A 20,529-nucleotide genomic window follows, 5' to 3' on the forward strand; every position below is an offset into this window, starting at 1 on the left:
GCTCGGGCTCCTGAAGCATGAAGGCACATTTGTAATAATCCATATTTACAAGAGAAGTAAATTGCTACATCTATTTTCCTGACTTCGATGACTAGGCCCAATATCTGTATGCAAGCACCACAATGACAAATCTCACTCATTTCCCTAAACGCCGGCAGCCACAGTTGCAACATGATTTTTAAAAATGTAAACTTTTAATATTCATAGGCAGGAAAGGGGAAAACTCAGCAGCTAAAAGTGATAAAAATACTGAACCAGGTGTCTGTGCCAAGTAATTTGGGAAGATGCAACCCTTCGCGGATCATCTCCAGTTTAAGGAGTAACATCTTGATTTCGCACCTGCAGAAATCCATCTACAAAGCAATGAGGAGAAGCAGCAGCAAAAATAAATAAATAAAATTAGCACAATTAGCTCCAGCAAACACTTTTAGAGAAAAAAGCAGGAGGGTTCCTCCTCCCTCTGAGGGTGCTGAGGCGCTGGCACAGGGTGCCCAGAGCAGCTGTGGCTGCCCCATCCCTGGCAGTGTTCAAGGCCAGGTTGGACACAGGGGCTTGGAGCAAGCTGCTCTAGTGGAAGGTGTCCCTGATTTAAGGTCCCTTCCAACATAAACCAGTTTGGAATTCGGTGTCTCTGTAAGTCTGACAGAGAAAGTCATCAACTGAAGCAGTCATCCCTGACTCAATCAAGTGTGGGGAGAGATTTCTGGAAGAATTCATCATTCCAGGGAAAATGAGTGTTTCAGTGCACTCAGGTCACCAGACTGATTTATCCCCTTGGCCATCCGGCTCTTTTGAGCACCTATGTTAACTCTGCGCATTTCAGTAGCTGGTCTAAAAACAGCTATGGACTCCTGAAAATGTATTCCCTATCCCAGCAAGGGGAGAAAATGGTCCCAAGATGAAAAATGTTTTTGTGGGGAATGGGAAGGAGGAGACATTGTCTCCTGTGTTTCCACACAGGAGATAAATAACCAAATCTTTGTTGCATTCCTCCTATACAGGACAAGACAAATAATGAGCAAAGTCAGAGAAGAGAGAAAAAAAACCCTAAATTTTCTAAAAATACAGCAGCTCATGAATCTCCAGCTGCAGAGCTGCCCTTTCAAGATGCAACTCTTGGTGCTTGTCAAGAAAGACGCTTCCTGCCTCGATCCCCCTGGAAGAGCAACACAATCTAATGCAAGTCACATTCAATGGGCTGTGTGCTGCTCACTACCAAGTGGCTGAATTACTGGGTGCAGATCTCATCATACTCTTTAAGAGTAATATGGAATCAGGGCTTTGATTTAGATTGGCTTTATCCTTTACTTTCAAAGTACAACTGGCAATAATGTAGTCTGCACATTTAACATTTGAAACAGGGTTTCCATTTACCTCTTTGTACTTACTAGAGGAAAATGACTGTAATTGAAATCTTTCTGCTGGAAATGAAGCCCTTCGAACACTCAAAGTGTTTTCTGTCCTCAAGCCTTTTTATTTTAGCTGTCAAAACTGTAAACTGCCTTCCAGAGTAGTGGGAGTCTTATGATAGAGCAAGACATGAATATACCCCATATCTAGGTACCGGGTGTTTTAATCTCATTTTCCAGCTAGGAATACAGCACTTCCCTCCCTTTGGGCACTGCTGGGAATGAGAGAATTAAGCTTTGCTTCAGTTCAGCAATATCTATCAATGAGCCTCAAACAAGGGACCAGGCTTTTCGAGGACAAAGCAAAACCTTTCAAGTCCTCCAACTTCATCCATGAGCTCCTTCAGACAGAAGCAGCAACACATGAAGCCCGACTGCCCACTCCTGCTACCTCTCTCCACACATCTCCCACACTTCCCAGAATTTCACAGATTCCCAAGAGCTTGCCTTCTTTCCTGTCCTCAGATCAAACCGATTTCCCAGTGTCAGCACTATTATTCGTATGTAGCTGTTGAATTTTAATTACAGTGTACATGCACTCAGACTGAATGTGGGTATTATGTAAAAGTGGCTCCTGTCCAAATGACCTTATATTAAATCTTTGAAAGGGTAAACATAAAAACTTTGGGCTTTTTCCAGTAGGATCCCATGAAGTTTATATAATAGGATGTTTGCAATTAACTTGATAATAGACTCAAGATGAAGCTGTGTGGATTTCTACTTTAGTTACTTTTATTATCTGATTATTTTAACCACAATTAAAAATGTGCCGCTGTGAAATGGGTTTGCAGTGCTTGTCTAACACAGCATTAAAAACGGTTTGGATAACTTGAGCAAACTAACATGCCAAAGTACATCAGTTTATCCACTATCTCGCTCTTCTCCTTCCAGTTCCGACATGTCTTTAGGACAGAAGGCGAGCACAGTCTAAGGCCATTTCTCAGGCTTTCCGTTGCAGCCACTGAATTTTCTCCCTACCAGTATAAACCAGCCACAAGCTGGCAGACAACACAAGCTGCCTGGCTTAGCAAGAGATTTCAAGGCGGCAGATGGATGCAGTGAGTCTGGAAGCTCCCAGAAGACCTGGGAGGGTTGAATTCCCTTGGAGCTCAGTCAAGTTCCATCCCCAAACCTCAGCTCAGGTCTATCTGCAGAAGCTGCAGATAAATCTGATGGGATGCGCAATGTTCAAACAGAAGAGTTTACAGCAGCAGTGATGCCAAGAGCATAAAGCAGGTTGACTATCTGTATGTGAAGGAATATTTCACAATGGATAAGCTGCCTGCAGTTACCTCTGACATGTATATAAATAAGTATCAGAGAAGGGTCTTCAGACATTAAAATCTTCCAAAGCAAATCAAAGGGGAAGAAAAAAACATATTTGTGATGGCCAGAGGCAAGGATGTCAACCTCAGCAGAGCCAGCCAGCTAATCAAAATGTCAATGAACTTCCCTGCAAGAGAATTAAGAGGGAGCGGTGCAATGTCAGTATTGTGGCACACACAGGAAAAGCAGTTCTAGTTCTGATTTGACAGAGATACTGTACTGACGTGAGGGCAGAGACCCAACCTTTCCCTAACCTAACATGAACTCCCTTCAACAGACATTGTGTAACACTGCCAAAGGAGAAGAGTAAGCTCAAATTGAAGTTATTTTCATGGGCTGCTGCCAGAAGAGCCATCACTGTCCTTTCCACTCACCCTCAACCAGGTATAAGGTTGAGGTACATCTTTTATAGCTGCGCACTGGGGGTGAATTAGGACACAGGTTGATCTGCCTGAAAACGAAGCCAGTCCCAAAAAAAAAGGAATAAAACCTGTTCATTTCCAGTTGGATCAGCTCCCGCACTCATGTCACCACGTGGCGGCACAAGCACTGCCGCTGACAGCGTGTAGCTGGGAGTGGGAACGCTCATCCTTGCAGCAGCCTGCCCGTATGGTAACTGAAAATGAGAAACTGCATCTCCAAGGGAGGTTTTAAATCCCTTTAGACAAACTGATGCAAGAAGCTGGTTGGAGAATTTCTAGAGATACTTCAGCTTTGCTAACATAAAGCCCCTTTCTAAAGCCTTGACAACATGGACGAGTTGCAAAGGAATCTGACCTCATTTTTTAAACCAATGTGGTTACACCAAGGCAAAAGCACTTGTTTCACGGAACGTGTACCCACAGTGTCCAGCAAGAGAACTGTACCAGTTTAACAGAGTCAGTGTTAATCCACACTAGCACAACTTCTGCACGCAGGCAAGACTTGAGGCTAATGCAGAATAAGCCAAGCAGACAACCACAACACGAAATCCTGTGTTTAGCAAGGGGAACATCCCCACCTCGTAGCCAAGATTGAAATGTCTGAAGAGCCTTCCATTAAGGAACCCCCACTTCCATGCGAAGGACTAATGGGTCTCTTATCACACACAGAATTCAATAGAAGAGCATGCACGCACTTCCTGCATGTGTGCATTATGGTTTCAAGTTTTTCTCTCCCCCCAAACAGATGAGCAGACTTGGCAACTTCCCTGGTGAATCAGAAGAAAATCCTGTAAGGCACAAGGAACTCTAAGAAGAACTAAATGGGTTTCCTGGATTTCATCCACGTTCACATTTCACAGGTTGTAGATCTCAAAAATATCTGTTTCTGACAAAACTGGTATGGCAGGTTATGCAACACACACACAGTCACCCAGTGACAGGAAAGCAGGAACATGATCTGCTTGGTTCAGGGCTTTCTGGTTCAACTGCAGGGGTATTGAAAAATAAAACAGAAAAAGGAAATCTAATCACCAAATGTCAAGGTGGAAAATAAAAATCCCAGGTACTTTAAATAGCCAACCTCATCCTCTCACAAATAACTACTGATTTCATTAGACTTTGACTTCCAGGTCATGCTAAATATGCAGAGTTGGTTTGGTTTGATAGAGATGTTTATAGGTCTGCTCTGACTCTTAAACCCATGGAATTATTGCAGAGACACATCAAGGAGATAAAACATAACTGCCTAATAAAGAGGATTTTGCAGCCAAATTGCCTTTGTAAGACTGCCCCAAACAAATGAAAAGGGAATACTTAAATCTGGGACTTTGTTAAATATGCTATTTGCAACCCGGGATAAATGACAGGACAATCTTGTTAAAAGAAATATATATGCTTTCACAGTGTGCAGTATAACTTCAGGCACAAAGACAAGACATAAATCAATATGCCAGAACTATTTGCCAGAATAGAATATTTCAGGCTAATAGCACATGCATGGGCTTTTCCCTGTTTTAAGAACAGCAAGTTGCTAACCGCTCGAGGATGTTTAAGGAACAGATAGAGGGGCTTCTTTAGTATTCCCACAAAAAAACTTGTCATGCTGTTCTTTTCCCCATTTTGCTGGATTCAAGGAAACAGCAAAGCTACATACAGACACTCTGACTGGGTCTCAGCGTTACTGACCACAGGATCAGGCTTGAACCTGGGGTAGGAAACCATCCAGGGACCCAGTCAGTGAAAATGCATCACTGTCAAGCAAGTCCCCACTGAGATCATGGTCCATCTTCTCCCCATCCCCATCCCTCTGTCTCCTCCAGGCATCTGGGTACCAGGGGACAGGAAAGGTAAAGTGAAAGATGAGTGTGAAAGGAAAATCCAACAGAAAGCACCATGTTCTGTGCAGTAGGAAATGCAGCAAGTTCCACAGTAAACTCCCCAGCAAACAACCTTAGCAAACATCTCACTACTTTTTGATTAATAGAACTTCTTTCTTCCAGTAGTAATTATTTACAATTAAATACTTAGTTACTAAAGGAGAAGAAAGACCTGACTTCCCTCCAGAAGCAGGATACATCTCATAACCGGCTCTACAGAACAAGAAACACTCCCCCTTTTCAAGCTGCACAAGAAGAAAACAAATACATCTCTCCTGCTTTTTAGCTCGTCTTTAATTGACACAGCCCTGTAGGAATCAGACCTTTTTCTCTTCCACTTACACAATGCTGAAGTTGTGGCTGTCACATTTCCAGCCCGTACCCTGTGCTGCAGAGGCTTTCAGCACCGCGTTACCTAGCAAGCCACAAGCAAACAAATTCACCAGTGAAACTTCCCCACTGGTGCCTGTCAGGAGCAGGGGGGCTGCAGGCGACCACGCAGTGATCCCTCGGGAAAGGCTGCCAGAGAAAACGTACCCACTTACCTTCTCCGCATGCTTGAACTTGACATAGAACCAACTTGACTTGATCATTGTCTCACCTCCTGCCCCCGTTAAAAAGCAGAACAGCAACCCAAAGCTATCCTGCTGCTGAAAGGCAGCGTGCCTGCACTCCTCCCGTCAGAGCCGGCGACTTTCCAAGGGGAACAGGGGATTTAAGGGAAGCGAAGAGTGGGAGAACAAGGACAGAAGGAAAAGGCGATGCTTTCCTTCTGCAGCTCCAGTTTGTCCCCTCCTGCCCTCCCAACGCTGAGCGCGATCTCACTTGCTGCCTCAGAGCTCGCCGAGTGCCTCAGCTCCGCGTCTCGCTGTCAGCTTGGCTGCCTGACAGCAGAATTCCTCAAATGGACTTCAGCTGCATTCATCACAAATGGCACATGTCAGTAAAGCCAGGAGGCTGGCTCTGGTGCTGGCAGCCTCCCAGGACCATGACCTCCCCCAGTGGGATGAATAATGAATTCCAGCACTTCCCTCCAGTCACAGATTAACACCTGGCTAAACATTATTCTGACAATGAGCTTGCCCATTCGGAGAACGCTCCAGCACCGTGTTAACCCCTCACGCTCCCACCATGCAGCCTGGCGATGCTCTGGAGGCTGTCCCACGATGCCCTCCCCTGTCTAAAGAAAGATTACCCAACTATATATAGTTTAGAAACAATAAAGCCTCTTAGGCATAAAGCAAGTATCTCCTTTCTGATTCTGCAGCTGCAGTAATGCCACCCGGTAACCAGAGCAAGTCACCAGGAGTTAGACTCGCTTCTGACCCCCCCCCCCCCCCTTTCCAATCTCCCCTCCAGATACCCACTTGTTCAGCTTTGATGCTGCTAGTCTCACGTTTTAAAATAGAACCCGTAAAGACCCTTTGGAAAAAACAACAACAAAACCACTATCAGTATGAAACTAATGCATTGAAAATCCTGGGCAGACTATCTGTTCTTCAGTCCAATCAGAAACACTGTCCACTGTGGTTTAATGAAACACATTGATCTGGTTGCAGCTCCCTGCAAATCTCCCAGCTCCAAGCACGCCACAGAGCCCTGAATATCAAGTTGCAAACTACAGGATGAATATAATCAGTCCACTGTATTTCTGCTGTACACAGACAGTGCTACACCAGAGCAGTGCTATCTGGTCCAGCACCTTATGTCCAAGGAATTAACTTAAGAAATCCCAAGTCCCTCAGTAACACATCTAATAACACAGACCAAAATTTCTTGTGCAGGTACTTGAACCTCTTTATGCTTTTCCAGATCTAGGTATCTTTTTCACAGGTAGAGTGAAACAGAATAAATACACGTACCTCTGGCTTATCACCTCCTACTGTACATACACACAGAGATACACAGCAGATGAGACAGATACTGAAAGCTGGTTTGTCAATATTACTCACCTAAAAAGTGCTACCGATGCTGATAATGGTGTCAGTGCAACACATGGAAGCTGGAACTCTGAGAGCCTTGTACTTCGAGGTTTACAGAACGTTTCATGAACTCAGACTTATACAAGCGATCTAAATACCAATGCTGACCAAGAACAGTCCCCTCATTTAATCGATTGTATGGCTCTAACCTTCCTACACATGGGAAGATGTCCTAGTCCATACCCATCTGCAGCAGCAGCAGATGATGCTGCTCAGTCCTGCTCTGGGGTTAGACCCCTGTTCAGCTAGGGCATCAGGGTGAGCAAAGCCCCTTCTAACCCCTCTCAACACAACTCAGCCGAGCTGCCTTAAACCACTGCCAGACATGGCACTAGCTGTCAGAAATCCCTTTCCACTGATGCTACAGAAAAGTATTCCCACTCTCCCTTTAATCCTGTCTTTCTGTGGGAGAATAAACCCATGCTAAAAGGGTTGTAAAATGTTCCAGCCTCCTTCAGGACTATGGAATCATCAAAAATTGTGTCTTGCAAACACAACAACAAATTAAAAGGTCTCTGACAGTGAACACACATCCCAAGAAAATTGAAGCACTGATTTTTCTTAGCACCTTTATTTTCTGCACCTCAAAAGTTGGTTTTTGAAGTAGCAAATGAATAAATAGGACACATCCAGCTGTGTGTCTGAACAGGACCAGGTCAGTGCAAGAGCCTCGCTTCCTCCTCACTGTTACTTGGCCAAGACCTCTTCTGTCCTCCAGCCCCTGGAGCAGGGGACAGTGCCTGGATTTACTGCAGACACAGATGTGAACCACAGAGGTGGTGTTGAGACACAACTCATGCTCAAGCCTCCCATACCCACATGGTCACTATGCCCCCATGTACTCAATTATCAGAAGCTTGCTCATGGCGTTGACCCCAGAGTCCCCAAGGGGACCTGGGGGCAGTGTGACAGGGCGCAGGCACCGAAGCAGGCAGCTCTGACACAGCGTACCAAGCACAAACAGCTGGGGCTCAAAGCAATTACCAGCCCCTGGATGTTTTCCACTGGTTCATTAGCATCTGGCAGGACCTAAAGTTCCAGGGTCACAAAACACAGAGCTATTATTTTAGCTCAGGAAAATGCAGAGCGACATCCCTCGAGAGCTGTCCTTTTGTAATCAAAGGACAAGTGCAGTACAGGGAATGGAGATGCAGGACTTCCAACCATCACATCCCCCAGCCAGGCAAGGAAGAGCTGATCACACACAGGATTGCCCATTTTCTGTCACACCACTGAAACGCCCAACATCAGCATCCACAAACAGCCCCTTGGCAGCATGAGCAGAACACAGTTATTTCTTACAGTACTAAGAGCTGTCCAGGTTTGCACACGGACATGAAGTACACACCACCTGAAGTCTTCAATACTACATTTATCTTCGGAGCTGAGCAAAATACACCATGTATTTCAAACCTGACAGGGTCAGCGCTTTGTCTGAAGTGTATTTGAATGTCATATTTTATGGTGCATGACATAACAGCTTCACTTCTGTTGCTCAATTCATGTTCACTTGTTTGAGACTTGCTGCCAGACAAACAATACCATGGACAGGAATTCATCCCTAAACATGCTGAAGCACCAACCTCCAAAACTCTGTTATCCCACACCTTCTCTTTCAAACACCCACAAATAACATGAAGGTGTTATTCAGATGCCAAGTTTGTACAGCCAAAATCCAGACTTGACTTTATACACCCCCACAAAGGGAACAATACTTTGATATAATATTTGCAGTTCTCCCTGCACAATCATCTTTTGATTTATTCAGCATGTTTTGTCATTCTCTAATACACCATTTCAAACTTGAGACAGTGTACATAGGAATTGAAATAACCTCCTCTTTAACAGACCACTGCTTCTAAGCCTTTTAATCTACCCTAATGTATATTTAGATATCAATCCACATTCATTTCAATTATTCCCCATGACAAAGCTCATCATACACCAACACAGCAAAGTAAAGAGCAAGGAGTACCTGTCTGATTTTTAAGTCACCTTAAAGCAGGGCCTACCTCCTCCTCTCTAGCTCCAGGTTGTTGCCAAGTTAGACTACCACTTCCTCATGCTGGGGGAAGTGTTAGTGGGAAGGAGGGCAGGAGCGAACTGGACACTATTTCACCTTGTATGTGCCAGAGTATAAACACCCCGAAGAACCCATTTGTACAGGGAAGCAGAGCTATGCTGATCCTGGAGTAAGCTGAAGAGCACTGACCCTTCTGCCAAGCCAAAGGAACCTCTGCAGATACATCTCCGTGCAGAGAGGCTGAAGTGAGATGGTGTATGTGCAACTGGGACTACATCCAACATGAATCACATCCATTCCTATCTCTTTGCCACTAAGACAGCAGAAAAACCATCTTGCTTCCTATTACCATAATAGCTTTCACACTTCCCAACCAGCGCGTGGATGCTGGAAAAGACAGGCCATAAACAACAAGCACAAAGTTTAGATAAATAGGAAGTTCCCATGTCCAGAAAAGGTTTACAGTAATTTTTATAATTAGTTTGTGAGAAACACCCAATTGGAATATGCAGAAACAAAAGGGATTTTGAGATTTTTTTCACAGTTCAGGATGACTCTGAATGTAGCAGCCAAAGCAGTGATCCCTGGAAGATTATCTGCAGCTGAGAGCAAAACCTGTGGGATCTGCAAGCTGACTAACAGTGAAAGTTTCTCCCCATGTTCAGAGAACTGCAGAGTAATGTGCATGACTTTAAATGAAGTGCAAGTGCTGAAGCTCCATCTGCCTGCGTTTCAACATGCCCAGCACTTCCCCAGCTTTAAACTAGCAAATACCAGATTCACTTCAAAGTACCCAGATTCCGTAACAGCGTTTCTGGTTTAGAAGTGCCCCAGAATTACACCAGCTCTGTCCTCAAAATCCTTTATACCCTAAAAGGCTTCCCAATGTACGGGCAGTGAGGCAAGGGGTCAGAATGACCAAACTCAAGCCAATCGATAGCACCAACATCATGAACTAACAAGGCATCCTCCAGCCCATGTTACTGGACATTTCAGACTCACATGAAGGCCTACAGGGAACTATCATCTTTCAGACTAACAGAAAGCACTGTGGGATTTGCTGTCTTGTTATTAACATGATAAAAATCCCATCTTGTACCTTGTAACCCTGCTCTCCCATCAACACCATCTGCTCTTTCATCTTGAGTGCTGCTGAAAAATCTCATCATAAACATGCTGCTGTCAATTCGTACTTCCCTGCACACTTTAAAAGCAGCTCTCTAGGTCGCTGGTTTAGCTCTTATGCTTCAATATCCACTTAGAGCTGGCACAGGAAGAGCTGCATCCTGTGTCCAGCGGATAAAGTTCTCAGGGCTGGCACCAGGTCAGACAGATGAGGTGCAGGACAAAGCAGTGCTGGAGACCAACAGCAGTGCCAGCCCTACAGGCAGGGCCATGCTCCATGGAGGGATGTCATTGCAGTGGTTGAGAGGTGCAAATAACATTTTCCCTGCCTGCTATGAGACCTGCCAGCTCTTACAGATGGCTTTTCCATGCGACCAGGATAAAGCCTAATAAGCAAGGCTACCTGATTCAAAGAGAAAGATACAGATTAACTTGAGAAAAGCAGTCTGAAATACTCCATCTCCCCCAGCCAAGTGCCAGTTTGTAATGAGTTACAGTGAGTGATAAGCCAGTGGTGCTCAGCTTTCTAGGTGAAATTATGGCCAGGAAGCACAACCACAGAAGCCTGAAACATTCGAAGACACAGTGCAGTCCACAGAGGACAAGGAACAGACATTTGCTAGTGGTTTACAATCTGCAAGAGACAGACTGAGACGGAAGAAGGACAGCCCATAAGCCTGGCGCACAAGAGCTGGGCTCACAATATGTTACTTCTGCCACTTTGAGTTACATCAGGGCACAATAAGGAAAGCTACTGACATTATATGATATATATGTAACTGCGCCAAGCAGTCATGTGCGAGTATCTTCAGTAATGGGAGGCAACGGCTGCTTAAAATGTCTTTTTAATATCTCTGAAAAAGGAAGGTGCAGTGCTATAATCTGTAATTTAAAAAATAACAATAATTGCCATCTGGACAAAATGGCTTATAATATTAAAAGATCAGACAATGCTTTTGTAATCCTACACAATGCCTCTGTATTTTGATCCCTGGCTTCCTGTTTTCTAGAGCTACAGCGGTATTTGGTCAAGGTTTTACTACCTGGAGAAAAGTTCCCTTCTGAGAGCACACCAGTACTCAAAAGTGCTTGAAATGATGCAATTCTCAAACCAGAAAGCAAGGATTTCTATGACACTCCATTTTATCCTACTGGAATACATCTCTGCAATGCATTATGTAGTTTTCTGTATATATTTCCCTCATTTACACAAGGAACAAGGAGGAAAGAGCAATGGGGGGGGGGGGGAATGTAAAGCAATGCCTGAAAAAAATGCCACCTCTCTGCAGTGCACATATACACAGTTAAGTACTAAAACAAGTTCCCTTTGAACATAAAAGCAGATTAGATGGCAGAGCCCTAATGCCCACAGTTACATCAAGTCCTGCTCAGCAAAGTGTTTTACTCTCAAAATCCTAAGCAGCAGAGATAAGCCTGCAGTGCCACCAGCTCCTGCACTCAGCAATGGACAGGGGGTAATTTACACCTCAGCAGTTAAGTGCTGCAACCCATGTAATGCTTACCAAGGCATGAGGCTGTGCACAGGACGGTGACCAAGGACTAAGGAAGGAGGAACTGCAAAGCCTTGTCCTCCCTTAGGAGGGCTCATAACCCACTTCTCTGGGGAGCTCCCAGGAGACTGAGATGAGCTCTTAGGCAGAAGCTCTTCCCTGGGAGGGTGCTGAGGCACTGGCACAGGGTGCCCAGAGAAGCTGTGGCTGCCCCATCCCTGGCACTGTTCAAGGCCAGGATGGATGGGGCTTGGAGCAACCTGCTCTAGTGGAAGGTGTCCCTGCACATAGCAGGGGTTGGAACTGGATGAGCCTTTTTAAGGTCCATTCCAGCACAAACCAGTCTGAGGTTCTGTGACACTGGATGCTACCCAAAGGTTCTCCTGTATCATTCTGCTTTGATCAGGTCTGAGGATGCTCTGTACGCAGCAATCAGAAAATACACCTCAACTGAGCCAGACTGGAAAGCACAGCCCATAAGTGAGTGTGTTTATGCATGTGCATGTATACACACCTCAACCCCAAGAGTTGATCTGAACTTGCATTGTCATTTGATTTTCAAAGGAATTCTAATTCTTGTGAAGTTTCCCCTTAAAAACAAGATTTTGTTCTTTAACATTCACTGACTTCTAGTTTGCTTCCCACACACAACACATTATTTACTCTACAGTGGCTCGGTGCATCAATTATGGTAATAGTTTGTGAATGACATTTGCATTATGGGAAAATGAGCCTGGTTATTTAGCACCAGCCAAACCATCCCCCTGGAAAATTGTCACAAACATACGCATCACATGCCTTCACTTAAGCAGAGCTGTAATTGCACTGGTTTATTAAGAAGAGCCAGCTTTTTTTGCCTCTTTTTTCCTATATCCTCTTTGTGAGAGCAGACTAACATCTATATAAGCCTTTCCCTTAGACAGCCAAAGGTAAAGGCTAATGACTTCTGTTGCTTTGTTCTCATGGCAGGGCTTACTCCACATTGGGATGTTAGGTGTGTAATGCATCTTCTACATGAGTTTACTTTGATGCAGAAAGTGTGGCTCAGTAATTGTGGCATTTGATTAATGCTCCGTTTCAGTCCCTTCGGCTAAATTCCAAGCTCAGCTCAACTACTGTAAATTCTGATTAACATCTGTATTACATCAGCACCCAGAGTTTATATTCCACGAGCAGGACTGCACAATGCTGAGCACCGAACATGGAGAGCAACACAGTCCTTACTTCATCCAGAGGAGCTGTACTGCTGCTAAGATCACATGGGCCTTAGTGAATTTAAAGTAGCAAATAAGGCTAAAAACTTAGCGTCTAAAAACATCTCAACGTTTTTAAGTAATTGACAAGAGCTAAGAAATTACAACAGTGAGGAGCTGGAAGCAGCTATGTTAGTGTACAGCAGTTGTTGGCTTGCTTTTCTAGCGTCCATTGTAAGCTCAGGTGTATCTGGAGAAGTTAATCAAGGCTTAAGCCTTTCCAAGAGCACTGGGGATTTCCATAGGGCACCTCACTGCTGCCTTTCTATGTATGAAACATACAAAACTGCCCCTTAGCATGAAAAGGGAGAGCAACACAGAGTGATTCCAACACAGGTACTTGGCTCCTAAGTTCCTAAAGGTAATGCAGACAAACGAAGCTGTTGGAGCATCAGATCCCACAGGCAATTCCAGAACTGGAACTAAACCCTGCTAGGTAGAGTTAAGGTAGGTTACCTTAAAACAAGTAACCTGAAACTGGAAAGAGTGGCATGGACAGGTGCAATGCAACGGTACCCAAGATTATTCATTTAGGGCTACACTTCAGGCAGCAATGCTGTGTGCCAGCAGCTCCTCTCCAGGCTGCTGGGCAGAGCCAGGTCCAGGTCAGTAATGAGATAAAATAGTTGTTATTTAATGGCTCTTTCACAGCCCACAGCTTAGTGATCTCAGGCCAATTCCAAAGTTTCCAGCCAAGAAATCATCCTAATGAGCCATCTCAAAAAGCAAAGATTACATAGGCTATTGACACTGAACTGCATCCTCCTTATTCAGCCAGATGTGGAAAAAAAAACCCATCGTTGGACATGCTTTAGTTTGCTCTGCCTGTGTTACACTTTCCACCCACGTTCCCAACACATGGGAGGTACCAAGTACTGCTGTATGCAATCCCAAGCACAGCATACTGTGTGATTTTTCATTTAGTGACTGGATGTGCAGAGGTTTCAGAGACAGGCCTAACAATTAACAACACATAACCTCCCACTTCAGTTCAACAAGGCCAGGTCACTAAAATGCCACATCAGAAAGTAACACTAGGAGTCTGCCTGCACCTGGATGGCACTGTGTATCTGGAATGTCCACCCCAATTCACCACATACTTTTCCAAGATAGGTGAGGATGAAGGTATGAAACAGAAATTAGTTATTCTTGTGATATACTTGATATTTAAGTACTAACTTGTACTGAAGCTCTTGTTCTAACAAAGTACTATTAAAAAGCCCACAACTACAAAGCGCAAAAGGCAACGTTACACTCACCACAGTAATACCAAATCAAACCAAGCCTTTTTCCTCTACTTTGGGCAACTAAACTGCACGCATTGTGTTCACGACAAGACTCAAAAGCGATGCTGTCTCAGTGGAAAAGGTATGCTTGTTTTATCAGCAAAGAGAACAGGATGGCAGCTCTTGACAAGTCTGAATCAAAGCAGCTTCAAAGAGAAAGGCAAAGGTCAGGCTGACACTGAGAGCTGGTACTGCAATGATGTGCCACGAGCTCCCATCTCTACTGCAAAAACCTTCAGCTCTGCCTTTGACACACTCTCCCTTGCTACAGGTTTATCTTCCTTATCCTGTGAAAGATAAAAAGAGCCATGTAAAACTGAGGAGGAAAAGAAAGGGGGAAGCTCTGCAAAATAGTCCCTCCCTTGGTTTAATTATTGATGCAGACAGCCTAAGCAATCTGTAAGCCATATACATAATGTATTTACTTGAAAATCCCAGCAAATCCACATGGCATTACAGAACAAACTACGAGCTGATCTGGGAGCACTGTCTTAAGAACTGGGTAAGCTGTCTCCATGTACTCAAAAATCTGTTTGACAAACGGAAAGATTAGATTAATGTTAATAATCCTAACGTGCTCAGCAGCACTCCCTCTACCCTCGCAATGCAGTTTGGGTGTCCAGGGTCTTGTTCTGCATCTACACCAGATACTTTATTTGGCAGACTTGCTTGTTTAGAATGACAAAAGGCAAGACTGGCTCACATTCCTTGAGCCCCCCGGTCTGATTATACACACCATCAGCAATGTTTAGGGATCAGCCAGAAAGCAGCAGATGTTTTACACAGCAAAAGACCATGTTTAAAAAAAATAAATCACTTCTTGAAACAGCTGCTTTTAGGTCTGGGGCTAAGGAGGGTGGATGAAGAAAAGGGAAATAGGGGCAAAGAATCAGACTTCAGCCTGACTTTGGTCAAAGATGCTGTGTCGTGTCCAGCTCTACCTGCTACTGACTGAAACCACCTGGACAAGAAATATATTCATTAAAAATAACATTCCCTGTAGAGCTTAACAGGTAGCATAAGCAGCACAGCTTTACTACAGGTTAAAGCGCAAAATCTGTAGCTCATTGAGCCATCCATTGTGTTTCAGTTTCAGAGTTCCATCTTGCTCCATAAGAAACTACAGACAGCCAAAACCTTTCCACATCTACGTTGCAGAGCACTAAATGAGTTTGTGCAGTACCACAGCAAGGAGGGAAGAGGATGGGGACCGGCACTGTCACCCTGCAGCACCCTGGATGTGACAAGGGGAGTCCCAAGGCTGAGCTTTCACTCCTGCGCTGCCCAGATGTCTGCTGCAGGGCAGAGCCTGGTTGCAATTTTCCTCTCAACCACCACTATGAAAACTCAAACCTTCAGACAAACGGATCCTTCACTTCCTCCTTGCTGCTTTTAGTGGTTACTTTAATCTTTTAAGCTTCTGGGTCTAATCCAGCAGCTGCCATCAAAAGTACTTATACAACGGCAGGGGAGGGAGGAGGGAAACAAGGGGATATACCAAACCATAAAACACATTTTCTGGGTCTCTTTGTTCTTACATACACGTGCAAGCAAGTGCATTAAGAAGAGATCTGTGCACAGGACAAGCACATTTATGGGCATACTACCTGTGAGTCCTATACTGCCTGATCTATAAAAATACACTTTAGAGATATGCTACCAAATAAATAAGACGACACATCTGAGATGATGCACTGCAGCACATGCCTGGACAATAAATGGTGTATGTCTATGTAGCTCATGCATGAATACTATATAAGCAGACAGTTCCCAAGATGATAATTCCTGCTCTTTTCTGAAACCTGAAAATATTTAGTGCTTTCCTTCAAGGAAGGCTCCTGGAGTCAGTGCGCACACAAGAAAGCCTGTTCTCATTTCAACAGCAGAAGCATGTTTCAGCTCTCCCAGCAGAGAAGTTTAAAACATGGGCTGAGAGCACAGTAAAAGTTAAAATTCCATAAACAAAGAGAAACCAAATTTGTTAAGATTTCATTGTGGGGTTCCTTTTACAAAACAAAAGGACTCCTAGTAACTTTGAGCACCAGGATCCTGTAATTTCTGCAGGGTGCCAACAGCTTTATGTGTGCAGAAACATATGTCTAAAGGGTTGGAGTTGCACCAGGTAGGTGAACTCTCCTCCCTGCCTAGGGCAGAGCTTTTTGCTCATGGTTTGCTCAGGACACACCTCACACAGATGCCCTCCTTGCACTGTGAAGTAAATTTGCTGGTAGATCCTTCTCATCAAGCACGATCTCATCTCCGAGCACAGTGATATCTGTATTAGGTTTCTTGAAACAGTATGTCCTTGCATAAACATGATATAAAGGAATTAGGTGACGGCTGACTAAAAGAATCCCTTTAAAGGCAAAATTTGCTGTGCACCAAATGCAAGTGGTACAAACCAGCAGCGCAGCCTTTGTGTATTAATTGAAGAAGGCAGAAGAAAGCTTCTAGAGAGTCACAGTCTGCCTGGAAATGAAATGCATTTCCTCTACACACTGACTCAATTACTTTTATTCCATCTTATTTATAAGATAATGGAGTTTCTCCAATGGATTTCTTTGCCAGTGGAAAAGCTGCTAAAAGCACCCTTTCAGGTGTAGGTCCCACAGGAACTCTGCAATTCCCATTGCGATGGAGGATTTTGCCTCCATCACAATGGATGAAACCAGACCGTCCCATTCAGGCTTTAAAATACAGCTGAAACGAAAACTCACCTAGAGTCTTCTTGAAGGAAAAGCTTCTGGAGTCTCCAGAGTGCCGAGTCTTTTTAAATTACATGACAGCTGTCCAAATACAAACCAGAGCAGCTTTAACTTCCTGCATCTGCAGGCCTTTGGAATAATTCTTCAGTGTCTTATAGCTTATCCCTCCTAGCAACAGGATGAAGTTCACCAGAACCAAATCAGTAATGCACAGGAAAGTTTATATGCAAAAGACTCTGTGGAAAAAATATTAATATATATGTTTTTGCATAACCTGGCTAATCCCTAAACCTCATTTTACTGAATATGGATTATTAGATTGGGATCTGTCTCTGTGCCAATGTAGAAGATACTGTTGAGATACAGGGCACAGCCCGACATGAAGCTGTCAGGAGATCCCTGCTACAGAACAGAGGAAGAACTAGATGACTCCAGAGACAAACATCTGAGAAAGCCGAACATCCCTGACACTGGTCAAACGGGGACTTTGTGCCATCTGCTGCAGAGTTAGCAGGGAAAGCATGGCCAGGCACAGACTCAGCTGTTCGGGCTGGAGTCAGCAAGTCACTGCCTGCGCCCCCCCCACTATGAAATGCTGTTTGGGCTCTCAAGCATAGCTCACAAGGCTCCGTTTCAGGCCGGGGGTCCCCTTCAGACATCACTGGTGATGCAGGACCCCACAGAGATGTGGCTGCTCTTGTAGCCATCAACTGGGGATGCCCACAGCACCCCATGGAGGGTTCTGAGTGTGTTTTCCCTGGCAGCTGTCGCAGTGCCATTGAGCTCTGCCAGAGTGACACTGAGGACAGACAAGTGTTTGTAGGTTCAAGTAATCTTCTATTGATCCCAGTATCACGGTCCATGTTGCCAGGTAACAGGGCCGTAGGCAGGACTCTTCCCCCCCTGCTGACACACAACCTGCTGCATGACAGCCGGGCTTCAACATCTATCCCATGCTCACGTTTAACCATTCACTGGAATTTAAACAGCATCAACAGAGAAGATGGAGACCACTCCTGACTAAGGGGATATGTAGGACATGCTGCTTGGAAAACCTCGTTTGCAAGCCCCTGCAGAGAGAAATTAATTTGCCTGGGTTTCCACACACAGGTTGGTCCCCCGACAGACCTCCCTGCAGGCAGGAAAGCAGGACAGACAGCATCCCCCATCATTTTAGTCTCCAAAGAGCATCCCTCCTCCATACCATCTCCCCAGTGCTGTTTAGACAACACACAGAGTACAGTACACAAATAATAAGCTACTAAGAAAACTACACCACCTGAGGGCATGACCCTAAAACTCCCAGTGCAAGGATTCATTTTATCTCTCAGTGTAAGGAAGAAATGGAAACATGTTTTTACCCATCCTCAGTAAGTCATGCTGCTGGAGCAATCTCCAGAATTCTCTACATTCTCCCCATTGTTGAAATTCAGCATCTAGTCTGTGAGTGGCTTTGGGAGATACTGGAAGCAGGTTTTCGGATCAGCCAGACCCTACATCTTTTAAAATACCTTTTGAGCTTTGCTTCTCCTATGTGCTGTTCCTGCAAGTGGAAGCCTTCAAAGCTGCAGTCCTTCAGCCTGCTCTCCTCCAAACCTTCAGGAACTCTGTGGCAAGAAACTAAACTACTTTTTGATTGCAGTAAAGCAAATACCAACATCCAGTTGTAGGGTTTATTCTCATGCACTATTTCCTAAAGGGTATGAAAACCCCTTAGTAGTTCCCAGCTCCTACCCAGGACACTCAATGCAGCAGCAAGCTTTGCTGCCCATTCTTCTTCCATAAACAGAACACATTTAGACCCAGAAAAAAAGGAATTCAGAAAAAGGACTGATGTGTTTCAACATTGCTACAGGCACTGGAGTCTTCTTCAGCCACCCAGCCTTGACAAGCAGGAGGGCAAACAGCTCCTTACAAATAACTCTTGTTTCTCCCCTGAATGTTTTTATTCATTGGCTTCAACACTGTTGCAAAGCACATGGCAGAGATGACCCAAAGTGACAGGGTAACATCCCCACATAAGCTGCTGTTAATAAAAGCAGCATTCAACAGCATTACCACTCACTGGTCACATTTTCCAAGGAAAAAGACAAGGAGGAGAAACTGCAGCATGTCTAAGCTCTGGCTGATAACACGCAACTTCGTACACACGCATATAGAAACTGGCATTTGATAATCAGGGTCTTTGTTAAGGGCAACAGAATTTGGGCACGTCCACATGCTTGACCCACAGGACATATTGTATTAAACCAGCCAAGAAGTAAAATGAATTCTACCAGTTATCTGTGTTGAAATCCCTGAAATACAGCTCCCTTTAAATCGAGAAAGAAGCAAGGAGTCCTGTTACACGTTATCCAGCAGGATCACACACAGAGCTACAGCTGAATAAAAACGAAGCAAGGGGAATTCCTGGACACTAACTGGAAACCTAAATAAAAGCCAAAAAAACCCTCTTCTGATATAATTTCCTCATTTTATCTCTCATTTTTGTTACAATTATGCAACTCTGGGTTTCAGCCAGATCTAGATTAATGTTGCTTCACCTTTCTTCCACCAAAGGACCAAGCTGGTACGGAGCCGGAAAAATAAAATTAAATCCCAATATATATCATATTCCACTTTCTACCCCCAGCTGGGAAGAACAGGCTGCAAATGGAGCACCTCTTGTTTCTTTATACAGAAGCACACTGCTTTCCAAAACGGCAAACTTGGTATTAGTGAGGCACCAACAGCAAAGGCACACAGCCACACTTCAGGAATGTGTCCGATAGGACAGGGAGGAGGGTGTTTACAGGTGTCTTTAACCAGTTGGTTTGTGGAGCCCCTTTGTTGTCTCGGAGACCTTGGGATGAGCAAAGCTACTCTTGCAGGAAACACCAGGATTCAAGAAATCCATTTCTCATGGTCATGCTGCAGTTTTCCCATCTTTAAGGCTATACTTTGATTCAATTTTATTCAATTGCCTGACTGCTTTGACCATGAAAGTCTGCGCCATGCTCTGAAGGGCTCAGATAGCAACTCCACAGCAAAGCATTATCTTAGGCAGTGGGAGATTCCTACTAACTTGGCAAAGGTTACTCCCCTCACATCCCAGGATACACATCCAGGCTTTCAAATTAATGGATCTTCAATCACAGTTTTCACATTGCCTAAATGGTCTCTACAAATGGTTGGTGAATCACGATTTTGGTTTCCATTTACAGCAAAAAGGGAACAGACACCATTAGGATGCAGTGCTGCTCAGCGCCTGATTTCTGGTCCTTGCACTCCTGCTGTCACACGCTGAAAGTGGATGAAGGCACAAGATTGCTGCTCCCAGTATAAGCAGCTGGATCTCCTAAAGAAGAGATATGGTCTAGAAAAGCAGGAGGAGGCCAGATGTATTGGTTTCATTAGCTCAGCACGCCCTACAGGAAGAATATAAGGGTGATGTCTCAGACGCCTATTGGCATTAGGAAAGTAAGTTAACACAGATGTCCCCGCCAGCAGCTTGAGCCCTGGCTCCTGATGGACGAGAACAGGGCATGGGGATTTACTTGCTGCAGCTCTGCACTGTGCAAAATCTGTGACACTCCCATTTTCTTGCGAGTACTTTTCCTCTGGGAAAAGT

At 44.6% G+C, this 20,529-nt stretch overlaps 1 protein-coding gene across 8 annotated transcripts in view; it reads right to left on the minus strand.

Moving 5' to 3' along the window:
• Positions 1-20,529, minus strand: part of AUTS2 (activator of transcription and developmental regulator AUTS2) — a 733,730-nt gene that overhangs the window by 484,796 nt on the left and 228,405 nt on the right. The window contains exon 1 of one of the 8 annotated variants that reach the window (XM_062631951.1): positions 5,580-5,903. The exons of the other annotated variants lie outside the window; for them this stretch is intronic. Within the exon in view, the coding sequence (XP_062487935.1) occupies positions 5,580-5,627 (48 nt within the window). The 5' untranslated portion in view covers positions 5,628-5,903. Of the gene's footprint in view, positions 1-5,579; positions 5,904-20,529 lie in introns of those variants that run through there. 8 annotated transcript variants of the gene reach the window in all.

The sequence above is a fragment of the Pezoporus occidentalis genome, unplaced genomic scaffold, assembly GCF_034315485.1.
Source record: "Pezoporus occidentalis ecotype Australia unplaced genomic scaffold, CSIRO_AGI_Poc_V1 ctg110, whole genome shotgun sequence".
Taxonomy (NCBI): Eukaryota; Metazoa; Chordata; class Aves; order Psittaciformes; family Psittacidae; genus Pezoporus; species Pezoporus occidentalis.